Here is an 18857-nt window from a genome sequence, read left to right as displayed (position 1 = left end):
GAGGTTAGTAAGGATGGGAGCACCATAAAAAAGTGTGGGGAGGAGATATGTATGGGCAAGTGTAGTTTTAGTGTAGTTTTTGTTGCGTCAGTGAGAACATTTTTGGCTGTGTAAAGCATCCCTAATTTTTGATGAGTTTTTATTCTGCAGTTTTATATATGTTGGTTGAATGTAAGCTTATCATCCACTATCACCCCTAGTAATTCACTATGAGAAATGACTTCAGTGTTGTAGTATCAAGAGAGTAAATTTTGTTATTTCATGAGAGAGGGATTTGGGAAAAAGTAGTGGTTTGGTCTTTTTTGGATTGAGCATGAGTTATGAGTTACAAAGCCATGTTTCAGTAGCTGTTAAAGCTTCCTGAGTAATTTTTTGGAGGTGTACCATTTTGTTAGATGTGCAAATGATAGTGGAATCATCTCCATATTGTATTAGGATGGCCTGTTTTGTGGATGTATAGAGTGTGTTGGAAAAGATGTTTAAGAAGATGGGAACAAGGATAGAGCCTTATGGTACACCAGTGGTGACTGAGAAGTAAGGAGAGAACATGCAGTGCCATTTTACTGACTGATACCTATTGGACAGGTAACTTTTGAACCACAGAAGAGTGGGCTGAGAGAGACCTAATAAGGACATTTGAAGTAGAAGTTTGCTGTGACAAATTGTGTCAAAGGCTTTAGACAAGTCTTGAAATAAGGAATTGACTAGTTTGCCACTATCTCTAGCTTTATTGACAGTGTGTATATACGTTTGAAGGGCAGTGCTAGTAATATGGGAAGGACAGAAGCCATTTTGTGTAGGGGATAGGAGTTCTTCCTACAGAAAATAGTCTAGCAATTGTTTTTGAATACATTTTTCAAGTATTTTGATGAGGGGAGATAAGATTGCAATAGGTCTAAAGTTATTAGTGTCTGTTGAATTTCCTCCTTTGTGCAGAGAGATAATATGTGACATTTTCCAGAGAGAGGGAGCATAGGATTCCTGGATTGTCCTATTTATAATGATTGAGACAGGATAAGCAATGCTGTTGGCTGCGATTTTTAGGTACTTGCTTGGAAGGTCATCAGCTGAAGATGGGCAGTTTTATTTGTTCATGGGAAACATATCGCAGCTTACACCCACCAGAAAATCTCTCTTTTCAATGCAATGTGTCTGAAGAATGGAAACTGGGAATAAAGAACTTTGATTTACTTCTGACTTCGAGCTAAAGAGCCAGTGATGGTGTGATGGTATCAGTCATTTAAGGAAGCAGCATTTTATGATGTCCTTCCATATCACTGTTGCAATATTTTGCAAATGGGATCCCCTGCCAAGGGTAGCCCAATATCCAGCCAGTATGCAAAAGCCTTTACTTTGTAATGGGTGTGCCATAAGTCACATGTATGCTTCTTGTGCATGGCATAGGGCATAAAGGTGAAGACCGGACAAACCATCCTCAGAACTTCTTTTCCACCAGTCCAAAGACCATCTTCCATCATTAATCTGAATGCGCGTTTATCTGCTGGTTTCTACTACCTTCAGATAAGTGCACAGTTGAGGTTTTTTGATTTTCCTATCTGGTTGTTAGATTTCATGTCATCCAGAAAGGGGAAATGCCAGTGCGAGAGACAGATTCCCCATAAAGATCATCATAAGCAGTGTTTGTTCTGTTTAGGCCCTTCCCACAACCATACGCCTTGTGAGATTTGTCAAGCATTCATACTTAAGATGTTGTGAAGTTGGCTTTCTTCTCTTGCGATTTGCTTATAGAACCATTGACTTAAACTGTTGGCTAAAGATACCATGGAAGGTTCTTCCCGGCCTGAGTTTCAGCCGTCTGCAAAGAAAAAGGCCAAGAAAGTTTGATCTGATTCTTCAGCTGTACCGCCAACACTGGACGTCTCTCTTGACATTGGTGAAAGCCCAGAGGATCATCCAGTTTCTTTCTCAGATGCCTCTGCCTCGACCACTTCAGTGGTTGGGAAGCTCACAATTCCTTAAAAAAGCAATTGAAAATAAATTCCACCTGCTAACTCTAACTAGGACATTTTTCACACACACACACACACATACACACACACACACACACACACACACGCACACACGCACACACACACACACACACACACACACACACACACACACACACAAACACTCACACACACCTCAACCTCTTAGTGCAAGAAATCTGGGTAGAGCCTAAAATACATAGGGACAGATTATAAGCTGTAGTTTTATTGGCCATTTTGGGTCAATTCTAAACTCCTTGATCTCTCTCTTAAAACCCTACAACTCTCTTTTTGCACGGTTTTGTGCACTGAGCAGCGTCGGGCAACGCTGCCTAAACAGGTTTAAACTATTCCAGCTCCACAAAGTCTGCTCTTCACTTTTTCCCTTAGAACTGTTCAAACTCTCAAAGTAATCACTCTATTCTCTTTCTAAAGCCCTGCACTTGCTCAGCTCTTATAAGGAAACACTAACTAACTAAAGCACTACACCCTCCTTGAATTCTCATAAGTATTAGACTCCCGATTGGTCCTTCATGATCAAGTGAAAAATCAGTTCCCTTTCCTAATCATCTGATCAGTAAAAAAAAAGTTCCCTATACTAATCTGGTATGTCCAAGGGTCAGTTTCAAGGCTACTCTCCAGTCCACCTGGTGAATCTGGGAATTTTGAGGCACTGTTACAATTGCCTTATGTACACAGACAACCCTCTCCTCCTTCCAACAAACTCTAATACATGTGAGAGATACAGTTACACAGCCAAACTGGAGGCAGAGCTCTCTCAACCCAAGACTGGCACAGTCAGTCAGGAGGAAAAGGTAACCACCCACACCACAAATCCAGTCTCACACAGACCTATTGCATCTGCATACCCAACACATAAACACACAAAAACATACTAGGAGGCTCTAAATAAAAATCTGCCTAAACAGCAAAGACCTCCTAAGCAGATATCCAAGCAACAGCCACCCTCAACAATACCCATGAATCACATATCTCACAAAATCAGTGTGCCTTACAACCACAGCCCTTAAGGCCAAACAACACACCAAATACACGTGTTATAGTTGACTCTGTTGTCTGGCACACTGACGTCCCGCTCACCAGACTGAACAAGGAGAAGGTCACTGTAAGCTGCCTTTCAGGTGACAGGATCCGCCACATAATGCAAGCACTCAGGTCACTGCAAAGCAAGTACAAGTATGACTCCGTCATTGTCCATGCTGGTGTGAATGACCTGAGACGTACCTCCCTGGACTACATGAAAAGAGACATAGAGGAGCTCTCTGACCATGTAGCCCAGGCTGGTATGACCCTGACCTTGAGTAGCATCTTGCCCTCACCAAGAATGATGCCACAGTATAAAGACAAAATGATCAGTTTCAACAATTGGCTAAAGTATTGGTGTCATTCAAAGGGGATCCAGTGTCTGTCAGCCTGGGATGACATGCTCGACAAGCCACGTTGCCGCTAGGGACAGCTTGCACCTGTCACCCTTAGGCTTTCGTATACTGGCCAAGGCTCTTGCCACCCCCATAGTGCCTTTTTTAGGCAAGGCTCAAAGGACAAACCCACCTCCATAGACAACCCAAGGATAAAAAAACTAAAGGTAATGCTACTCAATGCCAGAAGTCTAAACCTCAAGATGCATGCACTCGAGGCTCTCATCAGTATGGAGAAAATTGATGTCTGTGCAGTAACAGAAACCAGGTTCAAGGCTCCTGAGAGCACCACAGCACTACCAGGTTATAACTCATACCATGCGTTTCGGCCCCAAAACTCGGACCGAAGCACAAAAAGAGGTGGAGTATCTATATTCATCAAAGATACCTACACCTCCAGGTTAGTGGCACTGCACGAAGCATCGGAAACCATCCATGTGCAACTAACAGCAGGCAAAACTGCCTTTCAGTTTGTAGCCTGCTACAGAACACCCTCCCTATTACAGGAACCCCATTTGGCATTCCTGAGAACACTGGTGAATATGAAGGTCTCCCCAAACACTATGTTATTGGGTGACTTCAACTACCCAAACATTGATTGGGAAAACTACTCAAGCCCAAACACCCTCGCCCAACGGTTCCTTGAATTTATAAACTCTAACGCAATGGAACAACTGGTCACCACTCCCACAAGAGGGAACAACATAATGGACCTGGTCATCACCAACATGGGGACTCTATGTTCCACACCAGAGGTAAACCCCTCATTGGTAAGATCAGACCATAAACAAATTTCCCTGGACATCCATATCCTGTCCCCACCCCCAGCCAAGGAAATCACTGTAAAGAATTTCTCAAAAGCCAACTTTGCACTTCTCAAGACTGAGGTGGAATCCTTCAAAGCCCCTGGGCCAGAGGATAATACAGCCCAGTCTGCAGAATCCTTTACAAATGCATTCTATGAGCACCTGCAGGAATGCATGGATCGTGCTATCCCAAATAAAACCAAGACTCACTCCACCAAAAACAGGAGACCGGTCTGGTGGACCCCGGCCATAAATAAGCTATACAACAGAAGGAGGAAGCTACTACATGACAGAGCAAAATCCCAAAAAGGGAAGGCATCTCTGATCAGTGTTAGCAAGAAACTTCGATCCCTCATAAAATCATCAAAGGCCAGTTTCGAAAGAAAAATTGCCCTAGACACTAAAGATAATCACAAGGCCTTCTTTAGTTATGTCAGCAACATGGGCGGAAACTCCCAGATATGCTCTGAATTGTTGCATAACGGTACAAAATATACTGAACCTACAGACATAGCCAACATCCTGGCAGACAGATTCAGTGCAAACTTCTCCCCTTCCTTTACCCCCAAAGGAGCAAATGCCTATCCCAACTGAATGTAACCTCCCTGACATCACAGATGCACAGGTGAAAGCTGCCCTCTCCAAAGCAAAAAACACAGCATCTATGGGACCAGGACGGTGTCCCAGGCTGTGTCTTACACGAGCTCCAAGAAGAACTGAACCCTCACGTTAAGTCACTGTTCAAACTTAGCCTTACTACAGGATATGTACCCAAAGAATGGCGTACAGCTACAGTGGTCCCACTCCACAAAGGTGGTGCCACAACGGACTCCGGAAACTATCGCCCCATAAGCCTGACTAGTCTGGTCTGTAAAGCTATGGAGCGTATTATCAATGAACTCATAAACAAAGACATTGGGAGCCTCCAGACACTGGATCCTTCCCAATGTTAAGAGCAGATCTTGCCTCTTAAAACTAGTTGATTTCTTTGAAACAGTTACCAAAGCCATAGATGAGGGCAAGGTAGTCCACACAGCCTACCTGGATCTCGCAAAAGCCTTCGACACAATACCCCACTCAGGCATCATAAATAAGCTTACCAGCTTAAATATCAACCCCTATATCACAAGATGGGTTGCAAACTGGCTCAGAGATAGAACCCACATGGTCAGAATCGCAGGTGCCATGTACGAATCCAAACCAGATACAAGTGGCGTCCCACAGGGCTCAGTTCTGGGACCTCTCTTGTTCGGTATATACTTCTCTGAGGTTCAGGCTAACACAGGGGGATTATGGCTGACAAAGTTCGCAGATGACTGCAAACTGGGGGCCATAATCGAATCTCCAGCTGACACAAGCATCCTCCAAAAGGGTCTCACAGAGACGGATGCTTGGTGCCAGAGCCACGGCCTCAAGCTAAATGCTAAAAGTGCATAGTCATCCCCTTTGGGAAAAACAAGGTGCCCACAAATTACCACATAGGTGGTAATCCATTAAGTACGGAAGAAGTAATTAGAGATTTGGGGACCAACGTAGATAGTAATCTCTCCTTTGATAATCACGTTGCCAAAGTGGTTAGAAAGACCTTCTATATAGCCCACCTTATCACGAAAGGGTTCGCATCTAGATCAAGAGAGGTCATTGTGCCCCTCTACTCGTCACTCATCAGGCCCATAATTGAATACAATGCCCCTTTTGGGATGTACCTTACCCGACACCTGCAGCAACTGGAGAGACCCCAAAAGTACCTCACCAAGAGGATCATGGGCTACAAAAAGATGTCCTATGCAGCTCGACTAAAGAAACTCCAGCTCTACTCAGTTGCTTACCGCCTACTCAGAGGTGATCTATGCCTGACGTACAAAGCCATGTCAAACCCAGAATTAATGGACATGCTCCACCTCAAAAAATCCAAGTCCCTTAGAGCTACACGCTCCAGGGACCTAAACCTCAGCACAAAAATAAATAGGACATGCTGGTGGGACAGATTCATTTCCCAGAGGCTCACCTCACTCTGGAATAGAATCCCAATTCATGTTAGACATAGTCCCTTGCTGACCCTCTTCAAGCAAAATTTTTACACGTGGATGGGAAATCGCAAATTCACCCCTGGGATCTCCCCTGTGTCCCTCCTAGACAGAGGCACAGTAAACTAATCTTCAAAGGGTACCTTCTGTGACCTACTTTACAGAGGCAGAGTAGACTAATCTAATAGGGAGGCGGAAGCCAAATACACTCTGACTAGGCTTATAAATGCCCTAGGGCAGATAGCCTAGTATCTACCTATGAACCTATGAACCTATAAATATTGTTCTCATGAACTTAGAAAATTACTAGAATAACAGGATTTATATTAGTATGCATTTTAATAAAAGATATGACATCTAAAATTCAAATGTCTGTCATACAGCAATTTCAGTCCTTTTCAGGAGGAATATGGGGCAAAAATCTGGACATTCTGCAAAAACCTGGACAGCTGAGGGGTATGCTACCTCCCTCTTGTACACAAATGCACAAACCCACATGCACACACACACACACACACACACACACACACGCACACGCACACGCACACACACACACACACACACACACACACACACACGCACACACACACACACACACACACACACACACACACACACACACACACACACACACACACACACACACACCATACCTTTCAATCTCTTAGCACAAGAAATCTGGAGAAGGCCTGTTATAATGTTGGGGACAAAGGCCCAAAACTAGGGACATATTTAGAAAGTTGCTAGAATAACAGGATTAGTATTAGAATGCATTTTCTGAAAGATCTGAAGTCTGAAACGCTAATGCTTGTCATTATTTAGTAACTTTAATCCTTAGCTCATCCCAGTGATTTGTCAAAAAAAAACAGAATTTTTAAGAGGAACAGACAAAAATATAAGACAAAAATCTGGACATTCTGTGAAAATCTAAATCTGATACTCTCCAAAAGATAGAGAAGGGAGAACTATATACTAAAACAAAAAAACGAACTCCAAGTATGCCAACCATTCATAACTCAAGAAATAAAACAATTATACACTTAAAAACAAAACACTAAAAAAACTCATTTAAAATATGTGGATGGTTGGCTGTCATCACATGATGTAATTTCTGCTTATATATTAAATGGATAAATTGATTGTATCACATTAGCAATGAGGAAGGGAGTTTTTTCCCGAAAGCTTTGCAACAAACTTTTTTGGGGTACTTGGGAGTTCATTTTTTTTTTTTTTAAATCTAAATCTGTACAGTTGAGAGGTATGACACACACATACATCCCCCTACCTCCATAGTAAGTGGATAGAACAAGGTTTGCATTAGTATGCATTTTCTGTGGATATAGTCTAAAACTCAAATGTCTGTCATTATTTTCTGACTTCAGTCTTCAATGATTTGCCAGAAAACACAATTTTATGAGAAACCAACCGAAAATATGAGGCAAAAATCTGGATAATTGCAAGCTATAACCCCCCTCTTACACACACACACACACACACACACACACACACACACACACACACACACACACACACACACACATACTGTTACCCTACCTACTTCTTATATACACACATACACACCACTACCTCCCTACTTCTTACATCCACACATCCCTACCTATTTCTTACACACACACACACACACACACACACACACACACACACACACACACACACACACACACACACACACGCCTCTTAAACACACACACACACACCTACCTCTTACTTGTACATTCATCCACAGTCCAGACATCTTCTGGAATTCAAACTCTGCGTGGGCGTGGAACATGAAGTAAACCATCAGTTGCACAGATGCAGAAGTGTCTGTGTGACCGGATGCAAAGAGCATTCTTAAAGAAGAACGCCCTTAACAACAACAACAACACAAAAAAAAAGTTGTTTTTTTTTTTATTTAATTAAAAGAAGATTAATCTCCATCCAGCCAGTTCCGGGGGATGGTGCAAATGCACCCCCTTGCACCTGCCTGAGGGCGCCCTGGAATAGGATGCTCCCAAAATCTTACTGGTGATTCCCTTTTGGCCCAGACAGCATTTGTTCCCTCTTCTTCTCCATCATGCCAAGAGCAATCATCACAGGTTACCTCACAGGGTGGACTTATGTACATACAACAAGGGATCTCTCATCCATCCCCACCTGTCCAGTTTTCAGCTGACATTGTGGGTGATAGGGTTTTTATCCCCTATATACACCTTTTTTCTTAGGATGTACTTCAGGTCCTACACGAGGCCAGGAAACCCACTACTAGGAAATCTTAAGTATTAGCATGGAAGAGGTTTTCTGTTTGGTGTCTTTCTCATAACCTGGATCTAATTACTGTTGATGTTCCTTTGGTTCTCTCTTATTTATGTGAATTGCTCAGTGCTGGGTTGGCATATGCTTCAGTTAAGGCCCATCTTTCAGCTATGTCTGCTTGTCTGTCTTTGAATCCCCCTGTAGCCTCTAGATTTGAGGCCAAACAGTTTGTTAAAAGCATCCTTCACATTAAGCCTCCCAGGAAGACTTCCCTCCTTCCTGGGACCTTAATTTTGTTTTAGAAAAATTGACATAGGCTACTTTTGAGGCTGCTGCTTCAGCTTCCTTGCAAAATTGTTCTTTGAAGACTGTTCTTCTTTTGGCCCTTACATCTGCCAGATGGGTGTCTAAACTGCAAGCCTCCTTTTTTAGTTTTCCATAAGGACAGGGTGCCCCTTCGTTCTAATCCTACTATGTGAAGTTGTTCAATCTCACCGTTGGTTTGGAGCCGATCCCTCGGCTCCGACATGGCCGTTAGCAAGCTCAAGGTTTTCCAGTTGCTCGGGATCCAGCCCCTTATCTCATAATGCACTACTGGAATTACCCCAGATCTAGTTTGCTGGGGCATGGTTCTCAGTGATTTCAGCTTGCTCGAGCCTAAATCTTCATAGATTATTCAAAAAATCGCAATTTTTTTTTTGTCTTTTCTTCTTTTAGAAGTATATATACTTATAGTTCACTTGTTAGGATAGTTTTTATAGCCCTCTTCCCTGTTAATACTATACTTGGTGTGTTTTTTCATAGTGGCCTCGTGTTGGCCTACTTCTAGTAGTAATGTGCATTGGTAGTTCGATTAGAGTTTAGTATTAGTTTGAGTGCTTAATACTATTTAGCTAATTTTGGCCCCCTTTTCTTTTGGGCCATTGTTTCAGTGTTTATTGGTGATTGTGTTCCTATCACTACTAGCTAGCCTTTGACTTCATTGTTGTGGATAGCGGTTTTTTGGTTGGACATGTCTGAGGAAAAACAAAAGCATCCTAAGTCTGTGTTCACAAACTGCCCAGACTGCGGACAAAAGATGTCCGTTACTGATATTCATGTGCAATGTGTATACTGTCTAGGAGCTCTTCACTTGCAAGAGTCATGCAGCATATGTCACTCCTTTTCTTCCAGGGTTACATTAGAAAGGAAAAGGAAATTGGTGGACAGGGGTTTACTAAAACACCTTTTTGTCGAGGCATTGAGTAACAAGGATGGGGCCAGTAAGTCCTCTCGCTCTTCCCAATCCTCAGGAGACTCAAAAGCCACAAAAAAATCTAAGAAAAGTGAGGATGCTGGGTCATCGGCTCCACATTTCTCGGAGCCGAGTGTCCCTTCTTCTCGGATCCAGTCCACTGTTCTGGAGCCGGTATCAGAGTTTCTATCGTCTCCTATTCTACAATCTGCACCATCGGCGCACTTGTCTAGGTCCTTTGTTAGTCTTTCTGATCTGGACATGGACCGACTGGTATGGTAGCTGTTAAAGGCACCAGGCCTAGCTAAATTGCTGTCGGCTCTGACCAAAGCATCGGAACTGAAGACCATTACCCCGGAATTGACTGCTCCTCCTCCGAGCCGAACTGGGCTTTCAGAGCCAGAGGAGACTGACCTGATAATTGAAGAGCCCTTGGAGCCGACACCTGCTCCAGTGTTGTCGGTTCCATCTGCTTGGACATCCTCGGAGCCGACTGGGGACTCTAGGAGCCAACATTCTCCTGTCAGGTCTGGGGAGGGTAGTCGCACCGACTTGTCAGTGCCGACTCTTCCTCTCAGGGTTTTGGCTCGGATAAGCTCGACTCCTACCTCAGGCTGAGAGCCCACAGCCTTGGTGCGGGAGGGGCTTGAGGGTCCTTCGGGTCCTTTGACTCCTTCCCATTGGAGCCATGATGCCTTTGAAGCCACGAGGTGAGTATTGTCTCCTAAGACTTCCTCAATGTCAGGATTGGTCTCCTCTTCCCCTAAGGTGCCTGTGTCTGCTTCTGTTTCTATCGGCTCCAAGCGTAGAGACCCTGAGCCTCAGGTAGCCCCACTGGGCACCCCCTGCTCTTCTGAGACTTCCCCGGACGTTCCCACTGAGGAGGTTCCCAGAAAGAGAGTGTGCAAGAGGGGCATCTGGACTCCCCACAGGAATCTTTGACATCTGACACTGACTTAGATGAGTCAGAAGGGTCCCCCCGATCCCCCTCTGAGGATATCTCCTTTGCAGAGATACTTGAGATCCTTAGGCAGAGGGGTGATTGGCATTCCAAGAACCCTACTGAGGATGAGTCAGTTCTCCTGAAGGCTTTTGGTTCTCAACCTTCCACCTCTTGGGTGTCTCCGCCCTATGATGAGCTTATGGACCTGGTCTCTCGTAGGGTGTGGGAGTCACCGGAATCTATGGAACCTGTCCCTAGGAGGCCTAACAAGTTCATTTCTGCCCCAGTAGATAAGTCCTTTTTGACCAAGGGAGTCCCTGTTGATGCCACAGTGGTGGCGGCAGCCACCAAAAAGGAAATGTCTGAGACGTCCTCGTCTATCCATCCTCCTAACAGAGAGTTTAGGATTATGGATATATATGGGAAATGCATGTTTAGTTCAGCAACTGTCACACTTAGATCACTGAACTATTTGACCCATTTTACCAGACTGCAGAGAAATCTCCTTAAGGAGTTAGGAGATATTCTTCAGGGTACAATAGCTGCAGGTGCTTCAGACAAAGTTGCCACCCAGCTTGCTACCCTAAATTAAATTGTAAACTCGTCCATGCTTCTCATATTGTATGCGGCTGATGGCACAAGTAGGGCAGCAGGTACAGGAGTTGCCCTTCGTAGACACTCCTGGATGTGCCTCTGTTCCTTCGCGGAGCCTTTCAAGTCTTCATTTGTGAATACCCCGTTTGACAGCTCATCTCTCTTTGGGCCTAAAGTAAAGGAAACATTGACCAGGTGTGAGCAAGAAGGAAAGACTCTGTCTGCCGTAGGAGTCCGTTTTTCCACCTCTACTCGGCCTTATCCCAAAGGCCAAAGGGGGAAAGAAAAGCTCAAGGAACCTTTCAGGACACACATATGGTGAAACCCCCTCTAGGGGCAGAGGAGGGGCTTATAATGGAAACGCCGCCCTCACAGCAGAGGGGGTCCGCAACAGCAGGGTGACAGAGATCATTTCTCTGGTCAGCCCTACCAGCGCTCCTGAGCAGAGGCCTGACTGCCCTGCTCTGGAGGCAGTCGGGGGTCACTTATCTTTGTACCCAGAAGCCTGGCTGGAAATAGCAAAAGACAAATGGGTACAAAGTATCATTTCCAGAGGGTACTTCATACCGTTCTCCTCTCCTCCCACCTCCATCAGGAGAATCCCGGATGTTTCACCCAGTCACAGGGAACAAGCAACTATAGACGTCCACAAGTTGCTAGAAAAAAAGAGTCATCCAGCCAGTCCCAGCAGACCAAACAAGATTCAGAACTTACTCAAGATTCTTTTTGGTTCCAAAGAAAACAGAGGACTGGAGACCCATTTTGGACCTCAGCAGACTCAACCAATTTGTCAAGAAAGAGAAGTTAAGGATGGTCACGCTTCAGTCCATACTTCCCTTCTTAGGAAAGACAATTGGATGTGCTCAATCGATCTCAAGGATGCGTACTACCACATAAAGATGGCCAGGCTATCCAGCGATCATCTGCGTTTCCAGCTGGGAAACAGTCACTATCAATTCCGAGCCCTGTCCTTTGGTCTCACTACAGCCCCCAGAGTGTTCACCAAATGTATGGCAGTGGTCACGGCTCACTTGAGGTGTCTAGGATTCCCACTGTTTCCGTACCTAGACGATTTGCTCCTTACCTGCACCACCAGGCATCAACTGATTCGGGCAAGAGAATCCACTCTGACACTCTGCAACCACTTAGGCATTACTGTCAACTTAGAAAAGTCTGCCTTGTTGCCATCGCAGCATATCGTCTTTATCGGGGCAGAGTTAGACACTTCAACCACCACTCTGCATCTACCTTTCGAGAGGGTTTCACTTCTTCGCCAACATGTCAGCTCACTGGTGTCAAAAGACAGAGTTCCTGCAGCAGAGGTCTTAAAAGTACTGGGTCTCATGGCAGCAGCAATCTTAGCCATACCATTAGCAAGAATGCATATGCAGATTTTTCAGTAGCTACTGTTCACTCAATGGTCTTATCAGGAACTTCCAATGAAGCATATGATTGTGATAACAAATTCTTGCAAGAGAGACCTTCAGTGATGGCTGATGTCGATTCATGTCACAATAGGACGTCCATTTGTACTATCCCCGCCGATAGCCACTGTGACCACGGATGCTTCCCTGATAGGGTGTGGGGGGGGGGGGGCATTTTCAGGGAAAGACTGCCCAAGGCACATGGACGGATCAAGAATCACATCTGTATATCAATGTTCTAGAGATGAGAGCAGTATGTCTGGTGTTGCAGTACTTTCAGGACTCTCTTCCTCTAGGGACAGTTGCAATTCAGACAGACATCATGTCAGTGGTCTGGTATTTGAAAAAACAGGGCGCGATCAAGTCTTACCCTCTTTGCCGAGAAGCCCTCAGAGTTTGGCAGTGGGCTGTGTCATCCCAGCACTTTCTGTTGACAATGCACATCCCGGGGAGATCCAGCGTGATAGCAGACAAACTGAGCAGGGCAATTTTGTTGCGACATGAGTGGTCCCTCAATCAGGACATTGCGGACAGGATTTTCCACAAATGGGGCCAGCCTTGCTGCAACCTTTTTGCCGGTCACATAAACACCAAATGCAGAAGCTACTTTGCCCTGATTTCCCCTCCAAGACAACACCCGAGAGACGCACTCATACACGATTGATTCCCGAGTCTTCTATATGGATTTCCTCCAATACCACTAATACCAAGATTTTTACAGAAAGCAAAGTCGCTGGGAAGGACCATTATTCTTATAGCCCCCCATTGGCCTCTGCAGATTTGGTTCCCATTTCTTTTGTCATTTGACATTTGTCAGGGGATCTCTACCCTTCATTGCAGTCCTTGAATCTGACAGCTTGGCTGCTCCCATTCCCCACATAGCCAGGCTTCACAACCTTTCTTATGACACAAGGCAAATCCTTTTGTCTTCTCACAAACCTTCCACCAGGAGATTATATCATAGTAAGTGGAAGAGATTTTCCATTTGGGCTTCCAAACAGAACATTGATACTTTTCACGGTCCCTTGACATATATATTGGAATTCTTAACTGTTATCTTTAATGAAGGAGCAGCAGCGGCTACAATTTGGGTCCAGTTAGCTGCCATATCTAATTTCCATCTTGGAGTAGACGGACTAAATGTTATGGCCCACAAGTTGTCCAAGGCTTTTCTTAAAGGGACCTTTTACATGAGGCCTCCAGTAAAAACTGCTTATTCCCCCTGGAATCTGAATTTCATGCTATCTCACATAATTCTTCCCCTGTTTGAACCTGCATCATCTTGTGATCTCAAATATTTGTCATGGAAAACCATTTTTCTAGTGACCATTACTTCCGTCCGCAGAGTGTCAGAGCTTCAAGCCTTGTCTATCACACCTCCTTATATGATTTTTCATGCTGATAGAGTATCTCTCAGGACAAATCCTTCCTTTTTACCTAAAATTTGTTCTTAGTCTAATATCAATCAAGTCATTGAATTGCCAGTCTTCTTCCCCAACCACTCCAACAAACTAGAGTATATGCTGCACAAACTAGACGTTCATAGACAGCTCAGATATTATTTGGATAGGACAAAAGATTTTAGAAAATCAGACCAACTATTTGTTTCCTTTTCTGAAGCCAGGAAAGGTGGACCGGTGGCTAAAACAACCCTTTCTAAGTGGCTGTCTGATTGTATCACCTGTGTTTATTCAGCAGCTAATATGCCCTTGCTACACAGAATTAAAGCTCATTCAACCAGAGCAGTTTCTACATCCTCTGCATTTCAAGCCAAATTGCCCATTGACAACATCTGTGCTGCAGCCACTTGGTCTAAGCCTCATACCTTTATCACTCATTACAAGGTGGGTAAGGCCTCCAGGGACAGGGCTTCCTTTGGTTCTACGGTCCTGAAGAATATACTCCTGTGAGCCACCCAAGATTGAGGGTGCTAGGGACGCTACCCATCATTGAAGAATGAACAGCGAGATTGAACAACTTCACATTAAGAAGTTATGTACTCACCATAATATTCCATGTGAGTTGTTCCATCTCGCCTTCATTCTCACGTCCCTCCCTCCATCCCCCACCTGACTGACAGTTGACCTAGACGTTGGTCTCATCCTGATAATTCAATTCCTTCCTTTTTCCCTCTCTTAGGAGAGTAGTCCTTTTACAAGGATATGGTACACGCAGCAAACAAGATCTGAGGTAATTCCAGCAGTGCATTGTGGGATAAGGGGCTGGGTCTTGAGCAACTGGAAATCCTTTAGCTTGCTAACGACCGTGTTGGAGCTGAGAGATCGGTTCCGAACCCATCAGTGAAGAATGAAGGCGAGATGGAACAACTCACATGGAACGTTATGGTGAGTACATAACTTCTTATTTATGCTGAAAGTGGTTAATGAGTTGTCTCTTTATCAGTAGGTTCATTTGCTCACTTTTTTTCCATCTCTGCAGTCTGCTAGAGATAAGGTTTTGCACACCTTGGATTTGCACAGGCAACTCAGATATTATTTGGATAAGACTAAAGCGTTTTGTAAATCTAAGCAGCTTTTTGTTTCTTTTTATCCTAGGTCTTTGGGTTTGGCTGTTTCTAAGCAAACCATGTTTTCTTGGATATCCAAAGCCATTTCTTTTCGCAATTCTTTTCATGAGCTCATTCTTCTAGGGCTGTCGCTTCTTCTGGTGCTTGTTTTCAAAGGTTGAGACACTAATTCTGTTCTTGAGGCAGCTACCTGGACTTCTGTGCAAACTTTACTAAGCATTATAAGTTATATTTGATTTCTAGGGCCAGAGCTGGCTTTTCTGGGGCCATTCTTCAGCTGTATGGTTTCTGTAACCCCATGAATTCATATAATAAGATGCCATCTCAACATTCATTCATTCATTCATTCATTCTTCATGTCTTCACCAGTGGTCATTCTGGCAACAGACAATGCTTTAAGGAAGGACACCTGTCCTTTGGACACTGGATCCTTCCTCTAACAACGAACCCATATTTCCTGCACTGCACTTAAGAATTCAGCTGTTAAAAAAGTGGGCCAGCAGCTCTTGCTTATATTTGTTTATCAAGTTCTGTCAGACTTCTAAGTTATGAATAGAAGCAATCCTCAGCTCACTGTACCACATATACCCATTGGCCTTTAATATGAAATAACTTTACTGATATTTGACTCTGTGAAAATTATAGCAAATTTGAATTTGCATCACAGTAACTTGTAATGTCCATAACTTAGCATGTGCAATTCAGTTTAAGTATGAAGAAAAGATTTTTGCAGACTTATATTTGATATATGTGTTTGCAGCTGAAGAGGGCGAGAATGTGTCAAAGCTTTTGAATGACTCTGCTGCGCAGTGGCGAAACTTGTCAGTGGAAGTACGAAGTGTACGTAGTATGCTGGAGGAAGTGATCACAAACTGGGATAAATACAGCAGTACGGTATCCAGCCTGCAGGCTTGGCTAGAAGATGCAGAAAAAATGCTAAATCAGTCTGAGCAAGCCAAAAAGGTAATGCTGTTACTCCGAAACATATATAAACATAGGTTCTTATGTTGCATGATAACTTGCAGAGCCAGTAATGTATACTCTTGTTTACTTAAGGTGGATTATGTTATGATTTCTTCCAATTATTAATGCTTATTCATCCATCCCTCCTTCACTGAGTAAACTGCTGACACAATAAGCCAATACGGTCTGTATCATACTAACTGTTGATATAACGTTCTTTGTTTTGGTTTGGAGACAGAGATGCTTGCTAGATGTTGCAGAATGTGCCAATCTCATATCCTTGAAATGCCTTAGAATTGTGCAGAGTAGTCAGCTCATGCTTTAAATGCAGTTCTGCAGACATTAATTCTACTTGCTTTCGTGAGCTGGGTATTACCCATACAAAGAAAACTAAAGAATATGCTTGTCGGTGATGTTTTTGCTGAGGGTCGATGAGAGGACCACATTATCACTGGGCTGGTTGTTGAACAGTAAACAGTCAAAGCAGCACCAAAAGTGAATAAAGATAATAGTAAATGTAAGCTACATCAGAGGAGGAGGAGGGGCTGATGGATGAGGACAAGGCTGCTTTGGTGGCAGTGCCTTTATGTGCACTCAGAATATACTTACTATAATTGCATAGCCATGTCTGTCTCAGGATAAACCCCTTTCTGCTCCCAAAAACACAAGTAAAGGGAAAGATGAATTCAAAATTTCAGACTACACCTCAACACAAAACTTTTGATTTCATATCTAGACATATCCCCTGAAAATAGTGGCAGAAGCAAAGGCCCTAATCACAGTATCTCTACAGTCTTACACTCACATTGAGGCATGTTTAGATACTTTAGAAATGTTGAGAACAACTGAGATAGGCACTAGCTTCAGGATGAAGAGTGGTAACAATTCTGTCAAACTATCTAAACAAAGGAAGCACACACTTTCATTATGGGCCGGTAGTTAAGAAGTTTATACTGCAAAGTGAAAGAAAAAAATTCTCTTATCTAATCTGTCAAACATTTTCCCATCTTTGTCCACTGGAGAAGGGCTAGATGTCACCAGGAGCCTCGTCCCTGCTGGTGCAAAGTTGATACTGCTGCAGGGTCTGACCTAAGTTGAGAAAGCAAATGTTTGTAATTTGAGAAACTCTGTAATGCTTATCTGCTTTGCTGGGGACTGAAATTTATGAATCATGGCTGTTATAGGCAGCATTATGTACATACTGTACAAAAAACAGTTGTTACACTTGGAATGGGTACAATGCTTCCACACTAGGAAAATCAAGGACCTAAATCATGAAAACTATGCAGACCATTTCAAAGCCGTGTCTGTCTCTCTCTCTCTCTCTCTCTCTCTTTTCTTGGTATTACGTATGCTACTGAGAGGTGAACTCTACCTTGTGTATAGAATCTCAGCTTGCCCTCTTCTGTCAAATCTATTACACATCTGGAAGTAAACTGTTATCAGAAACACTTGCTCAATGGACCTCAGTCTCTTTTGCAAGATTAACAGAACATTGTAGAGTGACAGGTGTGGTATCACAGAGAATACCACTACTATGGAAACATCTTCCCCTCCAAATACGTAAGAATAGTTCTCTTACTCTATTCAACAGTAACTTGGATGAACAGATGAGTAACTGCAAATTCACCCTCAGTTTAGTACCAATGGCGTACATGGATAGGGGAAACATGTAATCATAGGATCATAGGAGGTTACTAGGCTAATGGCCCTGGGGCCCTTACAAGCTTAGCCAAGGATTTATCTCCAAAAAAGAAACCTCAGTCAGCACCTATCACCAGTGTCAATGAAGGACAAAGGTGGAACCCTTGGGAAAAAAAATCGTTGGATAGTGTCTTCACTATTTAGTGCATTCGACATTTACGGGTCGATCAAGAAGTGTTTGTTCTTATCAGCTTTTGATATGGTAACATAGACCCAATAATTATAACCTAAATGTGTATGTGTGTATAAGTAAGAGAGTTAGTCTTGCAGCTTAGTTTTAAAAATATACTTTTGAAATGGCTATTGGAAGATGACTCCAACAGGCAGGCAAAATCTTGCTAAAGATTACTTCCCCTACTAATAAGCCACATTTGCATCAGTGATGATAGAGCTCCTTTTTCGTGTAATCATACAGTGTAATAGTTTGTGGAAAGTATTTAATTTCTTTATCAGAGATGGACATTTTGAACAGGGTCTTTGTAAAAAAGATTTAAAAGATTTAAAATAAAAAGTACACTGGCATCACAATAACAAGTATAAATATTTGTTGAACTGCGCTAGTATTATACTTTCACCAAGTTGGCTTCTTCAGGCAAAAATGGAACTCCCTTCTAACTCCATTCTCTCAATTTCTTCCACTAACCACTTTAAGCCATCACTTAAAGCTTATCTGAAAAATAAGTGGCTATGTTCCTGTACTAACCCACTACAAATGCTCTGATACATCACAGTATACCCCAACCATATCCAGCTTCTTCCCCTGTGTTTAATCTTTTATTCTACCAGCCTGTCTTAACCTTATATCTTGACATAAGTCATACTTTATAAATAGTACTAGCTAAGCTCAGAGCCTAGGTTTTGTTGTCATGATGTGATAAATTTGTATTTTCTTACGTATACTACATTTTGTTTACTTTATACGTTACTGATTATTGTAATTTGTACATTAGAA

At 43.2% G+C, this 18857-nt stretch overlaps 1 protein-coding gene across 1 annotated transcript in view; it reads left to right on the top strand.

The window, feature by feature from the left end:
• LOC122793396 (nesprin-1-like) overlaps positions 1-18857 on the top strand; it is an 876647-nt gene that overhangs the window by 328763 nt on the left and 529027 nt on the right. Inside the window, exon 15 of the mRNA XM_044061803.1 lies at positions 15999-16201. Coding sequence (XP_043917738.1) covers positions 15999-16201 — 203 coding nt within the window. The remainder of the gene's footprint in view (positions 1-15998; positions 16202-18857) is intronic.

The sequence above is a fragment of the Protopterus annectens genome, chromosome 1.part0 (genome assembly GCF_019279795.1).
Source record: "Protopterus annectens isolate FY-2018-M chromosome 1.part0, PAN1.0, whole genome shotgun sequence".
Lineage (NCBI taxonomy): Eukaryota > Metazoa > Chordata > Ceratodontiformes > Protopteridae > Protopterus > Protopterus annectens.
The sequence above is the reverse complement of the archived record's forward strand: the minus strand, read 5'-3'. Positions and strand labels throughout refer to the sequence as shown.